General features: G+C 38.8%; 1 protein-coding gene across 1 annotated transcript in view; it reads right to left on the bottom strand.

The window, feature by feature from the left end:
- The window catches only part of ubash3ba (ubiquitin associated and SH3 domain containing Ba), a 29,461-nt gene extending 10,303 nt beyond the window's left edge, over nucleotides 1-19,158 (bottom strand). The window contains exon 1 of the mRNA XM_047379809.1: nucleotides 18,351-19,158. Coding sequence (XP_047235765.1) covers nucleotides 18,351-18,478 — 128 coding nt within the window. The 5' untranslated portion in view covers nucleotides 18,479-19,158. The remainder of the gene's footprint in view (nucleotides 1-18,350) is intronic.
- Nucleotides 19,159-21,490: the final 2,332 nt, after the last annotated feature.

Below are 21,490 nucleotides of genomic sequence, written 5' to 3'. Positions count from 1 at the left end.
GCATGACTTAAGCTGTTCTCTACAAGAACAGCTACAAGCTATACAAGAAAAGGATTTGCTTGTATAGCTTACATTAGTAGACTATATAACTATATATAATACAGGTCCTTCTCAAAAAATTAGCATATTGTGATAAAGTTCATTATTTTCTATAATGTAATGATGAAAATTTAACATTCATATATTTTAGATTCATTGCACACTAACTGAAATATTTTAGGTCTTTTATTGTCTTAATACGGATGATTGTGGCATACAGCTCATGAAAACCCAAAATTCCTATCTCACAAAATTAGCATATTTCATCCGACCAATAAAAGAAAAGTGTTTTTAATACAAAAAACGTCAACCTTCAAATAATCATGTACAGTTATGCACTCAATACTTGGTCAGGAATCCTTTGGCAGAAATGACTGCTTCAATGCGGCGTGGCATGGAGGCAATCAGCCTGTGGCACTGCTGTGGTCTTATGGAGGCCCAGGATGCTTCGATAGCGGCCTTTAGCTCATCCAGAGTGTTGGGTCTTGAGTCTCTCAACGTTCTCTTCACAATATCCCACAGATTCTCTATGGGGTTCAGGTCAGGAGAGTTGGCAGGCCAATTGAGCACAGTGATACCATGGTCAGTAAACCATTTACCAGTGGTTTTGGCACTGTGAGCAGGTGCCAGGTCGTGCTGAAAAATGAAATCTTCATCTCCATAAAGCTTTTCAGCAGATGGAAGCATGAAGTGCTCCAAAATCTCCTGATAGCTAGCTGCATTGACCCTGCCCTTGATAAAACACAGTGGACCAACACCAGCAGCTGACATGGCACCCCAGACCATCACTGACTGTGGGTACTTGACACTGGACTTCTGGCATTTTGGCATTTCCTTCTCCCCAGTCTTCCTCCAGACTCTGGCACCTTGATTTCCGAATGACATGCAGAATTTGCTTTCATCCGAAAAAAGTACTTTGGACCACTCACCAACAGTCCAGTGCTGCTTCTCTGTAGCCCAGGTCTGGGGAATGCGGCACCTGTAGCCCATTTCCTGCACACGCCTGTGCACGGTGGCTCTGGATGTTTCTACTCCAGACTCAGTCCACTGCTTCCGCAGGTCCCCCAAGGTCTGGAATCGGCCCTTCTCCACAATCTTCCTTAGGGTCCGGTCACCTCTTCTCGTTGTTCAGCGTTTTCTGTCACACTTTTTCCTTCCCACAGACTTCCCACTGAGGTGCCTTGATACAGCACTCTGGGAACAGCCTATTCGTTCAGAAATTTCTTTCTGTGTCTTACCCTCTTGCTTGAGGGTGTCAACAGTGGCCTTCTGGACAGCAGTCAGGTCGGCAGTCTTACCCATGATTGGGGTTTTGAGTGATGAACCAGGCTGGGAGTTTTAAAGGCCTCAGGAATCTTTTGCAGGTGTTTAGAGTTAACTCGTTGATTCAGATGATTAGGTTCATAGCTCGTTTAGAGACCCTTTTAATGATATGCTAATTTTGTGAGATAGGAATTTTGGGTTTTCATGAGCTGTATGCCAAAATCATCCGTATTAAGACAATAAAAGACCTGAAATATTTCAGTTAGTGTGCAATGAATCTAAAATATATGAATGTTAAATTTTCATCATTACATTATGGAAAATAATGAACTTTATCACATTATGCTAATATTTTGAGAAGGACCTGTATAATGGAAAACATGTCCCGGAAAAGAAAATGCAGCTACAACAAAGACTGAAATGGTGTATAAATGGGTGAGGTCGGTGAAAGGTGATCTCTGAGGGATTTTTAAGACGTTTGTCAAAGTTATTTTACACAGAGGAGAGCATGATGTAACGCGACAATGTAAAAGTGAGTCGCACAAGAAATGCACAGCTGAAAAGGCCGCCTGCTAATCTATGGACTCCTTTTTACTCACACCCAGAAATGACTGCCAGACAGACAAGGTAACATCAGCCGAGATTACCAGTGTTAAACTTTAAAAGCTTGTGAAGTGTTTTTCAGACTTGTGCTAATTCATGTCTTTGCACCAACAGGCAAAGCAGAGTGATGAATATGAGATCTTTGTTAAATTCAAATTTAAGACACCCTCATAGTGTTGGCAATGTGTCCCATAATGTCCCTCATAAGCATCCTTGTTGTCCTACATTCGGTTTTATGATATCTGATCACCCTAACGGGAGGCCATAATTTCCTCTGCTCTGTTTTCAATGATTCATGCTCAGATCATTTGCTTTCAGGCATAGCTTATTCAGATACTGCTAAATAATCAACGACAGTCATGAACACTGAAGCTGAACTCTAAGCCATGCTACTCCATCTCCTTTCAGCTGGGCTCTTTGTGCATTGTGTGAGAATAAGGCACGGGCCCAAGCCAATAAATGGCCTATTCATTGCATCAGCAAACAAAAACACCAAACCTTTACAATACCACCATGCTTTTTCCTAAGTGATAACTTCACTGTTCCAAAGACAACACTGCTTTTTACTCTTCCGTGCAGACATTATGATAAGTTCTAAATACCAAATTTGATGTTTTCTGTGCCACTGCAAAGCCTTTTGACTTTTTTTGAAACATGATGCAGACTCGCTGCAGCTTCTCCATGTGTGACAGCGCTGATAGTGCTAATTGTGCCCTCATTTGAGTTCAAACTCAATGAGCTATTTTTATATTTGTCCCACAGAGAGGGTCCTAGATATGGCGAAGTCTCTGAACCCTCAGGCAGAGCGCCCTGACACATCACAGTATGTGATGATCGGGTCGACGGGATTGTGAAAAATTACTCGCATGGGTCTAAAATGGTGTGCCCATTTACACGCGTGAGAATACATCCAGAGCGGAGACACACTCCTGAACTGGTCTACTGCATTCACATACAACATTTCATCAATCTGACCCAGCTCTTGATAATACAAACCATGACTGGGTGAGGAAGGCTTGACACGCATAGCCATTTGTAGGCTACAATCGTCTTATACGATGATTCCACCTGGTACTGTGTGTAGGAGGATTTTTTTCCATCTTTTCTTATTTCAGAAGGGATGATGGGATTACAAGCAGATGTGACTGAGGCTTCATAAAATCCAATCGGATCTGGAAGATCGGATTGCATGCTGCTTATCCGTGTGCAAGTAGATTCTTGTAACAAGAAGTATTACAAAAGTTCTTATGCAGGTTTGCTGACCAAATAGACAAACATCATACGACACTGCCTGAATTTGATCTGTTCTTTTTTTAAGAGTTTCGACATAGCTTGAAACCCCGTTGTGGATATAATCATTAATAAAGGTGAGAAAACACAGCTTCAGCTTGCTATTGGCTTGCCAATTTCACTTAGTGAGCCGACATACACACAGTGAGGCTTTCGGTAGGGTGATAAAATAGGTATAATGCATATAGAGTTATAGAAATAAACCTTTAATATAAAGTGTGATACAGGAGGCAATAGCCCAATGTAATGGAATAGTAACATATTAGGTTGCAGTATTGTACGTAGAACCATACAATGACAGTTCAAACCTATAAAGAGGGATACGAAGAGGGAGATGTTTTCTTCTACCAGAGCAACAGATCAGGTGCAGATTTTGACAAGCAGACTGTCAGTCATGCTAGCAGAAAATGCTGTATAAGGGGCTGTAAGCTCATTTGCATGGAAACCATAAAATGTCAACACAATCTTTGATGTCTTGACAGCGGCTGAAAAAGTGCATGAAGCAAAAAGATCAAAGAGACGGAGAGCAACGGCAACACAGTTCAGACTGCCGGCCACTGCATCCTGTCGTGCTTCACAGATATAGACTCAGTCTTTAACTTATTCTGTTGTTTTCAGGCACAGAAGACTTCAAATCAACCATTCTGAAAATGTTCACTCATTTTCCAAGGATTATGGGGCATAATTTTGCCTTTATGTAATTTTAAGTAACTTTCTTTAATAAAGCTTCTCAATGCAAAGGAGGGCACGAGAAGCATATTTGTTTAGTAGTCAAAATGACTTAGTTTCAGCAAAGCTGGTCTAAATGTACTGTATCTACAACATAATCTTCAAGCTAGTAGATGTAAAGACAGCCTTACAGAAGTAGTCACACCCCTGGAACCCTTCACATATCTCAATGTATTCTGGGGTATTTAATGTGATAAAATAACACAGAGCAGGTATTTGTATTAACACTTGTAAAGTGGAAGGAAAATTATATGTTTTTTTCTTTATTCTTTTAGAAATAAAACTGTGAGGTATGGCATTCACTTGTACTTAGCACATCTTAACTCTGAAACCCTTTAAAGGAATTCAAGTGCAACCAATTACCTTTAGAAGTCGATTAATTTGTTAGCACAGTCAATCCTTGTGTGATTTAATCTCAGTATAAACCCAGCTGTTCTGTGAAGAACTTTGAGGTTTGTTAGAGAACATTGGTGAACAAACAGCATGATAAAGAACAAGGAACTCATCAGAGCTCTGTTCAATTTATCATATGAAAATGGAAAGATATACACAAGACATACCAAGAGGTTGTCATCCACTTAAACTGGAAGGCTGGGCAAGAACAGTTTTAACCAGAGGAGTAGCCAAGGGGACCATAGTAACTCTGAAGGATGTGCACAGATCTACAGCTTAGCTGGGAAAATGTATCGACAGGGTGACTGTTGATTTGGCAACCATTAGTTGTGCGCTCTAGAAACCTGACCTTTATGGAAGAATGACAAGAAGAAAACTATTTTTCATATAAAGTCACAAGAAACTCAATTTGCAGTTTCCCACAACCCATAAAGAGGACACAGCAAACATGTTGAAGGTGGTGGTCTGACTAGATGAGAACACAAAATTTGATTTTTTTGTCGTGTATCAGAAAACTAGTACTTATCACCCTGAACACATCATGAAACATGGTGGTGGAAAAATCATTCTGTGGGGATGCTTTTCTTCAGTAGGGACAGGGAAGATGGTTGTTGATGAAAAGATAGATGGAGCTAAATACTTGGCAATCCTTAATAAACCTTCTAGAGTTAAATGATTTCATACTAGGGCAGAGGTTTGTTTTCCAGCAGAACAGCTGGAAATCCCTAAAGGCCAATACATTTTCCACAAGAACAGACACATTTGTTATTTTACTTGAGGTGTCAAGAACAAGAACAAAGTTATTTCTAGCCAGGACATTTCATACTTCACAAGAACTCATACTTCATACTTTTACATTTCATACTTCACAAGAATTGTGAAAATGTCATAGTTCTCTCCTACTACAGCATTTGTAAATACTATCCATCACACAAGAAAAAGGTTCTGCCCAGACGTTGAGTGAAGAACAAGCTGCAAGATCTTCCAAATAAAGTGACATCATTCTGTTCTTACCTCCCTGGGAAGTGAACAAACTTATCTTGGCTTTAAACCTACAACTGGAGATACAATTGAATGGTCTAAATTAAACCGCATTTATGTGTTAAAATGGCCTAGTCAAATCCAGACCTAAATCCAATTAAAAGCCTGTAGTAATCCTTTCCATCCAATCTGATAGAGTTTGACTTAATTTGGAAAGAAGAGCTGGCAAATATTTCAGTCTTTAGATGTACAAAGTTGATGAGACATACCCCAAAAAGCTTGCAGCAAAAGATGTACCACAAATCACTGACTCAGAGTGTTAAATAAAAATCCAAGCAACATTTTTGATTATCATTTGCAAATAAATTTGAAAACTAGGTATCATTTCCTTTCAGTTCACAATTAGGCACTATGCTGTACTGGTCTATCACATAAAGTCGCAACAAAAATCATTGAAATCTTTGGTTGTAATGGGAAAAAATAGGAAAACATTGTAGGGGCATGAATATGTTTCCAAGGCACTATATGTGAAGAAGTCTCTCAGAATTTACTCGTTCCTATTACCCAAAATTTCCACTGGCTTTGTCAGTCATTTAATGTCAGTTATTTAACCAATTTCAAAAGGTCAAGGCTTAGTGAAAATTACCACTTACGGCATTAACCCAAAAAAATTATGGTATGAAAACGCTCTGAATGAGATCAGTTAATTGCAGTGCATAATAATGTGAAATATCTGGAGGGTCTAAACGTTTGTGCCAAGATCTAGAGTTATTAAATAACGAATGGACCACCAAGCAATTCACAGAAATCCTCTTTAGAAGTTATTTTTGGTTAAACTCAATTTTCATGTTTCGGATGTTTTGATCTGCTGAAACAAACGGGAAACTGCCCTCAGTAGCTACATCTAACTTCTGGATTGTTCTCACCAAGGACTGAGCAAGTTATTTACTCGTACTCTTTGTCTTCTGCTTGATCCGGGACCGGGTCGTGGGGGCAGCAGACTCAGCAGAGACGCCCAGACGTCCCTCTCTCCAGACACCTCCTCCAGCTCCTCCAGGGGGAGCCCAAGGCGTTCCCAGGCCAGCTGAGAGACATAGTCCCTCCAGCGTGTCCTGGGCCGTCCCCTGGGCCTCCTCCCGGTGGGACATGCCTGGAACACCTCCCGAGGAAGGCGTCCAGGAGGCATCCGGTTTAGATGCCCGAGCCACCTCAACTGACTCCTCTCGATGTGGAGGAGCAGCGGCTCTACTCCGAGCCCCTCTCGGATGGCCAAGCTCCTCACCCTATCTCTAAGGGAGTGCCCGGCCACCCTATGGAGAAAGCTCATTTCAGCCGCTTGTATCCGGGATCTCGTTCTTTCAGTCATGACCCACAGTTCATGGCCATAGGTGAGGGTAGGAACGTAGACCGACCGGTAAATCATGAGCTTCGCTTTTCAGCTCAGTTCTCTCTTCACCACAACGGACCGGCACAGTGCCCCCATTACTGTGGCAGCTGCACCGGTCCATCTGTCGATCTCCCGCTCCCTTCTTCCCTTACTCGTGAACAAGACCCCGAGATACTTAAACTCCTCCACTTGAGGCAGGAACTCCCCTCCAACCTGAAGAGGCCAAGCCACCCTTTTCCGGTCGAGAACCATGGCCTCGGACTTGGAGGAGCTAATTTCATTTATAAACTGCTTTTCGTTTTCAAAGTCAAATGAAGATGAAAATGATTAGAGACCTTGCAACAGAGAACCCAGATTAACAGCTGTTTCGAACAACCACAATAGGTGAGCATGACATTATCAGAATATGATTTCTACTTTATTTTTTACATCCACCTCTCTGTCAGGAATATTAATAATAGCCTGTCAGTTTTCTCACATATGATGAGTCCAATTACAATCCCTGTAGATAAATTAACTGGCTTTTGCATGTTTGGTGTGGTTTGATTTCTAAACACTCTTGAAGTCATTTTCCAGGCTGCTTTTCATGCAGCCAAATTGGCCATAAAAGAATAGCTGAAACAACAAACTAAATCGCATGCAAATACAAACAAACGCTAGTACATTTGCAGCTAGCTGCTCCCAAGGGCCCCTCCCTGACTCAATTCCACCAGCGAAACATTTCCTGTTTATAAGCCGACGTCAAACATACAGCTCCAAATACTTATCACACCAGCAATGCTGGGAGCTCAGTTTGCCGCCTGACACTCAACTGCACCCAAAGGAGGGCTTCCATCAGCTGGAAAAATATAGTCTGCTTGCACCAGCATGTCCGCTATACCCACAACTATTTAGCCTACACCAATGACATGGTTCCCCTGATCCGTTTCGTTTGATTAGTTACAAGTCTGATCACTAGAATAAAGTGGTTAGAAAATAATAATTAATAAACAGCCCAATAATTTCATTGTATCTACTTATTTACAGACAAAATATTATATTTGTATATATATATATATATATATATATATATATATATATATATTTCTATTATTTTTAGTACACGTTGTAGTTATTCACTTTTAGTTAAGCCTTGTCGGCATGAATTCAGATTGTTTAATTTAAAACAATCTTTCTATTAGTTTTAAAAGAAAAAGGTGCCAGGTCTCTAGATACACAAAAAGAAAAAGGGAGGCAATTTATAATTTGTCTAATCAAAAAATTGTGCTTTTAATTACACACATGGCGATAAAAAATACTTTACGCAGTTCCTATGTAGGCTATTTAGGCTTGCAATTCTACCATTTATGCTACTACAGCTTTATGTGAAATAACTAGCAACTGCTAGAACATTTATGCTAACTCAAGCATTAACACAATAAGCTCAGCTAGCTATTAGCTTGTTTCCAAAAAAATGGTCCAAAATTCCCTTCCAATTTATTAAGCTTTTTCAAACTGGTTTGTTAATCTTATGTAAACGTGAATGATAAAAAGGTGAGATCTAAGTTAGGTTTATTGCTGTAACTAGCTAACAGAAGCCAACCTGAAGCTGCCTCTAAGCTGCAGCACGTTAGTTGTCCCAAACAGTGCAACCTTTATGTTTGTGTTTTAAATTTATAAAGCTGAAACAGTCAGCATTTTAAGATGTTACAAAATTTTGAGTTTGTTGCAACAGTTAACAACTTTTTGAGAAGTATCTGACCATAGCCACCATTTTCACATCCTCCCATTGTCAGTTGGAGGACCTATTCCAGACAACAAATTCACTGACATATTTCCTTATGCTCAAGAAACACTAAATCTGACTTTAACCTTGGCCCTGAACCTAACCTTGAATCATAAACCCCAATCATAAACTCAAACTACATTTAGAAGTTGAATTGTAGGGTTGGAATGTTCTTTGCACAAGCATTAACTGGGAAAGAAGACAGCCTGGCTTTCCTTGGTGCACGCAAAAACCCGAAACAACTGCATACATGAACCAATGTGGACCTTGGATTGTCAGGGCTTAGAGAGATCAAGGGGGTGTTGTGAGTCTGCAGGAAGTGTTATTGACATTTTCCATCACAACAAAACATGTAGCATTTGAAATGAATATTCGCAGATATTTACAAGCAGATTACACATAATCTAGATTAACTAGAGGTATCCAGTGACATAAAGAAATCAAAACATTTAAGCATTATACCTGTAAATCTGGAAAAAAAATGACACCACAGTAGTTTTTGTTGGACTATTTGGTGAAAGAAATCCACACATCTGCCACTGTCGCTTTCAGCTGCGTGACACAAAAACGTAAATGTACTATAAATGTAAATGTACTATGTAATTGAGAATTAATGGCATGTTTATTGCCATAAATTGTAGGACATGTACAAACACGCCTTAGCTACTTTGCATTATAAAGTATTACTTCCGTAGTATGAGTAGCCACATTAATTTGTTCATAGCCAGACTTGTGATGTTTTGACACATTTGTGGTAAGTTAGGCTAATTTTCTCCAGGGGTTGGATTCATATTTAATTCACAGACAAGCCTGCTTTGGTGCTGTATAATCATTCTTTTTCTTTCAGCTAACAAAGCAGCACAACTCAAACAAAAGTATATGTGGACAGCTAATGTCTTGACTTAACATCATTTATTCTAATGATATAGATGGGAGATCCACCAGGTCAGACAGAGCAAGTTAGATATTGACGCAAATAAAGTTGAGAACTGGAAGAATTTGTTTTCTTCACATATTTTCCAGCTTAAAAAGAAGCACACAGTTTTAGAATGCTGTATTTGGGGCTCTCTAACATCAGTAAAACAAGTTAAAGTGCGCATAGAGCAAATGATTCACTGTGAATACTTGAGACCCGGTGCCAAAATCATGAGGCACCACTCAAAATCTCCACTACGTTCCATCCATGGCACAGAAAAAAAGCAAGTGTTTGGGAGTGGCAGCCATGATTGGTTGGCAGTCGCATGCATGTCACCTTAAGACAGAAAGTCAAGAACGTCTGGCATTACTTAAGCCCTCAAATTAAGTGTAGAGGTTACACAGGTCAGTTAAAGTTGTATATCATGAGGTTACACAAGTCCTAAACCTTAACGTTAGGATTTTTGGAAGATTTAATATTTGTCTTTTTAGAAAAGTGCAAATTTTTGCAAGATGTAACATTCATTTAAGGAGGAAAAATCATGACAGCTGAGTGAGTACAAAACCTCATGATTCAGTATGACCGCATTTTATGCTTAATCTGGTTCAGCCTCTCTTAAACTACCATCTCAACAGAGTGCTCTGTAAAAAGTCACAAGCCACTTCCGGAAATGAGCGACTTCCTTTTGGCTGTCTTAGACTCAGGCTTAGAGTTTGCTTTAGTTTGCACGCATTGACGCTAATCCAGTCACATCCATGCAGAAGTCTGTCTGAGCTTTTCGTATGTTTCAAATAATTTCACGTCATGTTATTTTGCATGCGGTACAAAGGTAGCCTTCTGGTTAGGGAAGGGATTATGAAAATTATCTAGGTATGGGGAACAATGTACTGCACTCAGAATGCAGTCTAACTTCCTCTTACACTTGTAAAAAGATTTCACAGGTGTATTTTTCACACATATAATCTCATTGCAGCTATATGCGCCACTGCTCAGAAACCACGCTGGCTTTGATGTTGAGGAGTCGTTGGAAAACATGACGCACAAGAGACTGTTTCAGTAAAATCTAAGAAAATAAAAACATAAAAATTAAAAAAATATCGATGCTGATAAAACTTTGAGCTCATTTTTAACCATTAGAAGAATGTGCTATGGCTCTTCAAAAAAGTATTCAAGCCCCTAGTTAAATTCCAGGTTTTTAATTGTTAAAAATAATTTGAAACATTCCCACCTTTAATGTGACATACAATTCAACTTAAAAACAAATCTAACAAATGTGCAATAGCCTGGTTTCATAAGTGTTTACAGTTGAAAGCAGGCATTTACATACACTGAATCAAAGGACACATAACTTTACTGTTTGACATTATATAGGTCAAAACATTTCCTGTTTCCAGTGATATGCAAGCATACAGAGTGTCCAGTCATCATGCCATCCATGAAGAACATACTGCAGATGCTGTTTCCTGAGAGAAACATGCTTTGGGGTGAAATGTGTGCATCAAATGCAGAAAAAAGTAAAAAGACATTGTTGGCAAAGCCAGTAAGAGAGTGTCGTTATCCACAGCGAAACAAGTGCTGTGTAGACATGGCTGGTAGGGCCACTCAGAGAGGGAAGACATTATTACTCCAAATGCCAGATTATAGTTTGCAAATACAATCACGGACAAAATACCTACATCCTGGAGACATATTCTTTGGTCTAATTTAACTCAAATAAACATGTTTGGCTATGATGGCCAGTGTTGCATCTGGAGAACAAAAAGGGGGGAACCTTGCAAGCCTGAGAACACAATCCCAAATTTGAAGTACAGGGGTGGCAGTATCATGTTGTGGGGGTATTTTATTCCAGAAGGTACTGGTCCATTTCACAGAATACATGGCATTACGACAAAAGAACACTGTATAGAAATATTGGGACAAAATCTCAAGACAACAGCCAGGAAGTTAAAGCTTGGGCAAAAATGGGTCTTTCAAATGGAAACACACAACAAAATTAGTTACAAAGTGGCTAAAGGACAAGGAAGTCAATGTTTTGAAGCGGCCATCGCACGGCTTAGGTCTAGACCCAGAGACCATTTGTGGGCCGAGCTGAAAAGCTGTGTGCTTGCAAGGTGGGGAGAGACATTCAGCTCAGATTGCTGGGGCTGGGACACAAACCTGGGACAGCTGCGTCAAAGTGAAGCATCTGTACATGGGTTGTGAGCTCTACTGCTATGCCACGTGCTGCTCCCATAAATTTCAATATTTAAGGTTTTTTTTTTTTTATTAACTAAACAAAACCTTATTCTGGCATTTAGCAAACATAAATAATATTGTTAACCCTAACTGACCTAAACTCCAATAGTTTTTCCAGAGTTCATGTCAGACAGTGAGAAAAACAGGTTATGTGTCTTCTTATACAGTGTACATATATCTGGTTTTAATTGTATGTAAATATAAATATGGTTAATGATAAAGATTTTTATACATATACCTTCAAGATACTATCTATCCTCTGCAACCTCACTGCAAAGATACAGGAATCTAATGGGTAAATATATAAGAAAAGACCTACTGGAGCAGCTGAACATCATTATAAATTCATTAGATTCACTGCAATTGATGCTAGGTTTGTACTTAAGAAGACTGAATGCTGATGTTAAATTAAAAGATACATTAAAAAAGGTACATACAAAGTATTATATTGTTTGTAAACTTCTGCCCCTAGGATCTTAGATTTGTAGTCAAATTGGATCATACAGGACATATGTCACTTTAAAGGTGGAAATTATTTTTGATGGATTTCAATATATTAAGTCTCCGTAACCTGGAATTTTATCAGTGATAGGAACACTTTCTGAGAGCTACTGTCCACATAATCCACTTGCACGACAAGCTGTTCACAAAGCTAACTTATCAGTTTCTGTAAGACAATACCAATGTCCTAATGCCAATGAACATAACATGTAAGACTGAAGGGCATAAAAAACCTAAAGGACAAATAACATTTGATAAAAATCATATCACTTAGAATGGGCAGTACCTGTTTTTGCCCCCCCATCAGACAATCCTTAGCACATTCATCCAACAAGAATCCATTCTCCTTAAACTAAACCTACAGCTGTACAATCAGCCCTCTGACCAAGGAGAGAAAGTGAAAAGTCAACACAGATGTGAAATCTTTCCCCAGTAGAAAATGTCTTGTTTCTGTCCTGCCAAAGTGTTCATAGTTCCAGGAAGAGTAAAACCAATTATTTTAATGCCTGTCTGGACTTTATAATTGTACTTATCTTTATATTTGTTTCTTATTGGCTTCCTGCTAACTCAAAACTTCCACCTTCGTCTCAAAGTGGCTAACCAAAGCGAACCAGCAGGCATCTGACCATATTTTACATCATTATTTTTCATTCAGCCCAATTTACAGCTGCTCAGGTGAAGGTAGGTTTTACATCTGTGACTGATGATAAGAATGATTATCACAACTCAGCACATCCTTGCTTGTCTTTATTCATCAATTCCCTTCCTTACAATATAAATAAAATTAGCTTAATTTGATCCCGACCCTTGCTCATTTGTTTAGCTATACAGCAGGTGGAGACTTCAGGTGGATTTTGGATTTTAGTTTTTCCTATGCAAGTTGTTTTATTCTTTCCGTAAGCCCAGCTATTTTAACAATATCCAATATGCTTCTTCAGATATTATTACAGCAGAAGAACAGACCCAATGTAAAAACAGTCTTCAGAATGTGGAAGGACTTGTGCTCAAAATCTAAATAAATGAGCTCGTATAACTAGAGACTTTTGAGGAACTTTTTAAGCCCTGTAGGATACACTAGCAACTCACTATTTAATATAGTCTTTTTAGAAATACTCCTACTTAAACCCATTTCTTCAATGTTTTACTAAATTTGAACTACAAAATCGACAGCAACACACTGCTTGAGGTGTGAGTTTCGTGCTGTTCCACATTCACCCGGGCTCAGTTTGCTGAATCCTCAGGTCAATTCCTGGATGAATCAGCAAAAAAAAAAAAAAGAAATCCCCCGATTAAAACAGAGGGTTCGTTTCTTTTGGTATGTGTGTGTTTGTGTGTGTGTGTGTGTGTGTGTGTGTGTCCATGATTCACGCTCCCCGCCGCCTGAAAACAAACACCCGAACACAATAAGCTTTTGTTCCATGTAACAGTGATGGATAGCTTATTTCCCTTTCATTTCTTATTCCTCTTCCACCAGCACTGAGGAATAGAGTAGAAAAAATGAAAAGCTGGGTGTTTATTTTGTGAGTTTATTCTCACATTGTGAGTAATAAAGACGTTAGAAATATAATAGATAAATAGACAAATACACAGTACACAGTAATAACAACATTCAGCAATTTATCTCTGAATGTCTTAGAGATAAGTGTAGTAATCCTTGGTTAAAACAGTAATTTCAAAAAATGCATACTGTATTTTACTGCTGATATACCGTACCTGTTGGCACCTTTGGTGAAGATACATTAAAGCCTTCAAACAAATTAGAATTTTATTAAAGTAGAATAATCTGACATTGAATATGTTAGAAACATCTAATCATAATTTTGACCATAATTACACAGTAAGGGATGAAATTATGTATGAATATTGCAATTATTTGGACCCATAATAAATGTAAAACTAACTAAATCATTTTAGTACTTTATACTTTACTTTTTTAAGTGGATCTATTTGATGTGACCAAGAGGCATATTTGTTTTAGCCACTCTTCGCGATGGGAAAGACAAGACACCACACCATTTTAGTCAGGTAGAGGTTTGTTGACCTCAGAACTTTAAATACCTAGCCCAGGACTTCCTGCTTCCCTGTGGTGTGAGAGTGTGACACCGAAACACACTTATTTTAGCCACTGGTCTCTAGGCTGTGCGAGGACCCATTTCTTACCACAATCCACAGTGAAGAGGATAGCAATAGCCTCGCAGCATAACTGCCTATGTCATATTTTGGCTTACTGTTACAATATCAATTAAAAAACACAATGTGCATAGAGAAAAAAAAAAATTTGTTTTCCTAGAACATTCAAATATGACTTTGTTGAGTATGCTATGAGGCTAATGAGAAGAAAGGAAAAAAAGCCTAAATGACTCATTGTCAAAGAGCTGCAGAGAATCGCAGCAACCTTGGGTGGGACCCCGAGAACTTCATTCAAGCTATTTATTTAAAGCCGTTTGTGCACATCTTTACCTAGGGTACCAATATATGTATATATGTGTATATTGTACATTGTAAATATGTATATTCTGTAATACAAAAACAAAACCAAAGAGCAAAGTGTACCGGAGTCAAATTCCTTGTTTGTATGTACGAACTTGGCAATAAAGCTGATTCTGTTTCTGAATAACTGTTGAGCATGCTGTATACGAGGGTTGTTCTATTTGCTGCCTGGGGCAGAAAAAGGACCTCTAATTCTTTCATTTTTGTTTCAGTTTTTGCAACTACAATAACAGATTTGTTGCTTAACTTTCCTATTAGTCATCTTCACCTGAGTCGCAGCCAGACTGTTCACTAGTGCACGCTAATTTTCAACAACAATTTGTGACAGAGATCAATTGTTAAATTAGAGTGAATGGGGTGTCAAGGAGAATTAATGTTTTTGTGCAAAATCACCAATCTCAGTCACTCACTTTTTGAATCGATGGCCCTTTAAGCAGAACAGAAAGATAAACTTTCCAACTTGGGTTAAAAACATAAAAGCGTTTTTTTTTTGTGGTTTCTTTTATGTTTTCAGAAGCTAATGGGTCCGCCTAGTTAAAAGAATAGGCTATTCACCACTTTTGGGCTCATTGTTAAAGAGTGGCTGCTAAAATTCCAGCCCTTATTTTGACAAAGCCAAACAGAATCTAATCGCAGCACTCTGTGCAAGCATGGGGAATTATTTATTTGATACCTGGGAGACAATTCATGGCCATGTACATAAAAGGCCTCGGGTGGGATGGGATAGTTTTAACATGGTAGGTTAATAATTTATGTGGGAGTTCCTGACAGTACTTACACTGAAAAGGGACACATTAATAACACCTCCTGTGACATGGAAGACACTGCACAGGGAGAGGAAGCAAAGAGATTAAAAAGAAATGTTTTACGCTTGTGATTTTATACCTATTTATTATTTGGCAATACAAAACTGGCAAGGTTAGACAAGGTGTAAAAAAAGCTAATGTATTATAACCAATAATGTTGTTTCTTTATTTATACTTGATTCACAATACTGCTTCAATTGATTTATCTATTTCTGCACACATCTAATAATTACAAACTGCAAAGACTTTGTTAAAAACCATAAGAAACACGTAGACAACTTTTTTTATATTATTACCTAATCTACAGACCACTGTCTGGAATCAATAATGCTTGTTTCATGGCAACCTCTTTGGTTAAAGGATGAATGAAACGAAGGATTGATGGGGACAAGCAGGAAATACTCATGAGATCAGGTATTCACTGAAAGAGACAGCGTAAAGCCTTTCTCAGACTACAATGAGCAATCCATGATTCTTCCAAAGCCAGCCCGAGGAATAAGCAAGCTAAGCCACTGATTAGGCCAGCAGGGCTCCCATAAGAGCACTTCAGTTCTCACAGAACATAGATCCCAAAAGTTTATCAAGAAAGAATCTACTTTTAAATTAGTTTGAACAGTTTCTAAATGAGAACATTTCAAGTTTTATACTTCTTAATGTATTTAACATTTAAACATTCAACTGCAACATGTTCTAGCTGTGGTCATACAAAGACTTCATAATCTTTAAAGTTGATGTTGAATGTCATAGTTCGATAATACTACTTTCATCATTTATGCTGCTCATTTCCATGTTAGAATCAGATTTTATGCACGCAACTGTTTTACAAATTAGTCAAACAAACTTAACCCCTTCTTCCCGACTCCATCGTATGATCTGTACTCTGTATGTTCAAAATTCATTTAAAATTCTCTCTTTAAAACATTTTATCTTAGGGAATACTCATCTAACGCAAGATGTAAAATGTCCAATCAAGGTTTTTAAGGAGTAACATTCTAACAGCTGAACTTTTCCATCATACGTCTTTTACAGTTGTTAAAGTCCTTTTGATGAGAACATCTTGTTCTCTGCATAATGTAAGTCAGCTGGCGGAAAGAAGGATCCTAGAAACACAGACATTCATTTTGTGGAAATTAAAGGAGCGCTGCCCATCACTCTTATTAATAATAATAATAATATGTTAAAACACTCGTACTCGTACTTGTCGTCTTCCGCTTAGTCGCGGGGGCAGCGCATTCAGCAGAGACGCCCAGACATCCCTCTCCCCAGACACCTCCTCCAGCTCCTCAGGTCAGCCGAGAGACATAGTCCCTCCAGCGTATCCTGGGCCATCCCCTGGTCCTCCTCCCGGTGGGACGTGCCTGGAACACCTCCCGAGGAAGGCGTCCAGGAGGCATCCGGTATAGATGCCCGAGCCACCTCAACTGGCTCCTCTTGATGTGGAGGAGCAGCAGCTCTACTCCGAGCCCCTCCCGGATGGCCGAGCTCCTCACCCTATCTCTAAGGGAGTGCCCGGCCACCCTACAGAGGATGCTCATTTCAGCCAGGGAATGTTAAAACACTTTATTATTAATAATGTGTAAAACACAAGGTTTTTGTTGAGCAATGAAATCATATTATACATTTTTGTTTTAGATTTTTGTGTTCGTACTGTGAATCTGTGGTATTTCACTCCAGATTACCATCCTGTGAGTCTCATTCTGCCCCAAGCACAGTCTTATATGAGATCAAGCAAAAGAAAAAAAAAAACTACTATTTACTATGTATATGTAAAAGGACAGTTTGAAAATGATAAATGTTAATAGTGTCTGGTTGTTGGTTGAATCAGGCCCCCAAATTAGATTCTGCATGGACTCTCATGGAATCATTGTCTGGCTCTGGGTTCTTCTTTTGCACAGGGCAAAAAGTGGAAAAACTTAAACATACTTTGCATTTCAGATGCTTTTAGCTTATTCTGTGTGCATTTTGTAGTCAATTCAACACTACATTATAAACACAACAAAATTGACCTGTTTATGTATGAAGAAGCTACTATGTACAAATGCATATGTCGACAAATTAATCTAAAATTAATATTGTTAATGAAGATTTTATGCATCTTTCCCCTGCCGAGGGAAAAATCAGGTTGGAGACTGTTAAGCAAACACTTGAGTATAAACAGGGTCATTATGGAAGACCCCATGGGCATGAGTTAACAACATGGACACACTAGAGCCGAAGATCATCACCACCAAAGAGGCTTAGATGTATAGAAATGTGGAGATGAATATAAAGGAAAGTTTTCACCAGAATATTAGATTTATTGGTTGACGGTTGGTTCAGCCTAGTTAGAACTGGAATATTGAAATATTTAATATTATTTTAGAACAGTAAGAATATTAGTTGCTTTTCTGTTATTTTTACTCAGCTTTATTATGCCATTAGAATTTAAGTTGGGCCAATTGCATTCAGAGAATTTAAAAGAGAAGTTATCAGTGTTAAAGGTGGCTATCAAGTGATGGGATTAACTGGAAATGGGCCCCACAATTGAATTTTTCTACTGGCCTTATGAAGGGCAAAAAAGTTCTGCATTTTCTGTATCATATAATCACTATGACATTAACATTTATTTTTTTTCACCTGTGTAGTAGAACAAAAAAACTGTAACTATGAAACAACCAAATCCAAATGCTTACGTTTTCAGATGTCTACAATTCAAAATTACCAGTTTTATTTTTAACTGTAGACCAAACGGAGCCATTATGAAGGATCCCAGAGCCATCAGTTAATAACATGCACACGCAAGAACCAAAAAGCATCAGCACCAGAGATGACGAGACATATAAACATGTAGAGATGAATACAAGGGAAACTTTTCACCAGGATACCAGAATTAGTGGATGCTGCCTGGTTCAGCCTAGTTGTAACGGTGTGTGTGAGAGTGAGAGTGTTGTGACAGAGCAGCTGTGCACTCACGCCCTGGTCCTGGGGAAGCCCATCGACAGCAGCACGTCCAAAGTAGAGCCATGTTTGACGGTGTTGGGCCGGTTCTGGCGATGTCTCCGCGGTGTCACTTTGGCGTACACGTCCTCCTTCGCGGCCATAACTCACTGCCCCATCGGTACCTCAGGTCCACAGCTCTGCTGATGTATTTTCATTTATCAGCAGATCAGAAGAAGAAAAAAACAAAGGAAGACGGAAGCAGTGAGCTATTTAAACCAGAGTGACTCGGTCTGGACGGAAGCGCGTAAATATCACGAAACTCTGCGGGGAAAGGAGCATGTTTTGGCTGCGAGCTGCCTCCTCCTCCTCCTCCTCCTACTGCTGCTGCTGCTGCTGCTGCTGCTCCGGACAATATGAAACCAAAACAATCAGCAAGGGGCTCAGCCATAGGAAGTCACTTCTGCGCTCTCAGTCGTGTCCCCGACAGTGGTGAACCCATCTGGCTGCTGTCTGCCCCTCGCATCCGGGTCCGCTGAGCGAAAAAATCAGATGCGACAATAAAAGCCCCCGTTCCCCAAATGTTGTCTTATTATTATTGAATGGACCCTAATGATCGAGCGGAGGATAGGCCGCGACCCCTTCAGTTAAAGGGACAGCACAGCCGCAGCTTTGGGGAGAGGACAGTCAAGTCAATTTGGCCTTTAAACCGAACACCTATTAAACTGTGCGACACACAGAAGTGTTGTTTTAACACATATGCAGATTGCATGGAGCTTTGTGGTGAAGTCCCGTGATGAAGTTAGATGGCGGAAAATGCTGCTCACACTCAGGGTTGCCAGATATGACTGACAGTTTCCAGCCCAGACACAACGTAAAACCCACACACCTCAATAACAAACAGTCCAAATCTCAACCCCTCTTAAACCCTATGATTAAGAATGCGGAGCCATGTTCTTTTAAATTATGAAGTTGCGCTCGGATTTCTTTATTACAATACTTGCAACAAGCTTTCGAGTCATCCTCTGGGACAGGGGCAATCCACGCCTTTAGCTCCGGATCAGCCTCCCATTCCTTTCTGTATTTCCCCTCTTCATCATGATGCTGTCTCTCAACATCAAGTCGAAACTTAAAAGTAAAGGACATTAGGGCATGCACCTCAGTGTAACCCTATTAGGGTCGTTTACAATTGACATTAACCAACATAGGTTACAGGGGCACTTGATTAACCAATGACTATCACTGACTGATGTCGGGTTTGACAGATTCTCTACGTTTCAAAATAAACTAACGATATAAGTGCAAGGGCACATTTTATTGATATGTGTAAGTTTGTACGTTTCTTACCCACCATAACTATTTTGATATAATGTTCCTATAAATACTTTTAGAAACCCGCCGAATGATGTGAAAAGCAGCACAAAGCTACGTTTTTCCTGCCCCAGGGATTCAAAAGCTCAATTGGGCGGAAACCCGCCCAATCTGGCAACACTGTTCACACTTCCTATCTGCGAGATTGTCGTTATGTCCCGCATGCGCAGTGCGGGTTATGAAAACTGTCCCCCATTATCAGTTGTTTTAGCAACAAAGGCATTGATCCCTACATTTTAAGATCTTATTTTCAAAATCAGTGGTCTTCCTCTTAATATTTTTTTAACTTAACTGAGATAAACATTTTCACAGTTTCAGCACTTATTTAATATGAAAATCTATCTGTACATACAGAACACGTCAGTTTATTTTTTTAATCTTTTGTTGTAATTTTTTTACACAATCAATATAAAATCTACCCTCTCCAAAAAAAGCTTCTGTTAGCATATGACTCTGGTGGCATCACATAAGGCTGCTGATCAGTTGTCTCTGTACAGCCAATTGTGTTGTTTTCACCTTTACCTGCGTACAAACAGATCTGTACCAGTCAAAGTAGGCTACTGAAATGATCATTATCATCATGATCACAGTTTGCTTGAGTTTTGCCATCCAATGCAGCATCCATCGTGGTTTGGGGGATCACAGGAATCAAACTGTGGGTCAAATCAGATTGAACCTTTTCCAACTCAAATGCAACTTGAATGCTTCAAAATGTGTCAAAAGTTGCCCGTCTGCCATAAACATTACTAATGCTAGCTCATCTCAGCTCTTGACAGGTAAATAACCCAAATACACCCAAAGCGGAATATTTTTTTTCTTCTGTGCACTTTTTAAAAACATTGTATTTTGTGAATTTCTTCAGTGGATATTCAAAAAATATATATTTACCAGGATATCATTTAGAATACTATAGACACTATAAAATCAACCAGTCAACCCTTTTTCATATCTCAATGTTCATGTAAAGAAACAGAAATTAATTCAAAGCATATATAATATAAAAGCAAGCTCCCTAAAAATAAAACAAAGCTAAAATGAAATACAATATAGGACCTTAAGAATTAAAAAGTAGAAACAAATATATATATTTAAAACTATTTATACAAACAGTAAAACTATACATTTGGGACAGAATATAAAGGAAAACCCATATAGGGTTGTTTACAGTGCTGGGGTATGAAAACTAAAAGATTATTCTCCTGAACTTCAGAATCAACGAATTCATCTGCCAACCTGAGGGGGCTAGAAGGCTCATAAGCCAGAAACCAAACAAATACATTAACTATTTAAAACAAAAATAGAGTGGATATTCAATACAAAATACTGCTAGTTACATTGTAACTAGCACAGAAATGTTCAATAAAAATTTCATGTCTAACTAAAATGTTTGTCAGCTAGACTTTTGAATTCACCCAAATGGGTGACTGGATGAAGTTTGCATTAGCAGTTTCTGTCCTTTGTATCTCCTACTAAGGTCAATGCCAACCAACATATTTTTCCCATACATTTCAATGTTTTTCTTTTTAATAACTCCTAAGTGTTGTGGTTTTCTTTCAACTAAGCAAGGTGGAGAAATATTGTAAAAATGTTTCCAAGGAAATGATTCCTTCCAAGAAAAATTGACTTAAATGAAACACATGGTTTACAAAACTAACCATTTCAAAGAAGCTGAGGAAGATTTGCAGTTTCAAACATATGGCCAAAAGACTTTGATCAAGTCCAAATCAGTAAAACTAAAACAGAGGTAAGCAGAACATAATAAAAATACAACCAAACTTACAAATAACATGCTATTCTTTACACCA

This window comes from Girardinichthys multiradiatus, chromosome 11 (assembly GCF_021462225.1).
Source record: "Girardinichthys multiradiatus isolate DD_20200921_A chromosome 11, DD_fGirMul_XY1, whole genome shotgun sequence".
NCBI lineage: Eukaryota > Metazoa > Chordata > Actinopteri > Cyprinodontiformes > Goodeidae > Girardinichthys > Girardinichthys multiradiatus.
This window is presented reverse-complemented; position numbering and strand designations above follow the sequence as displayed.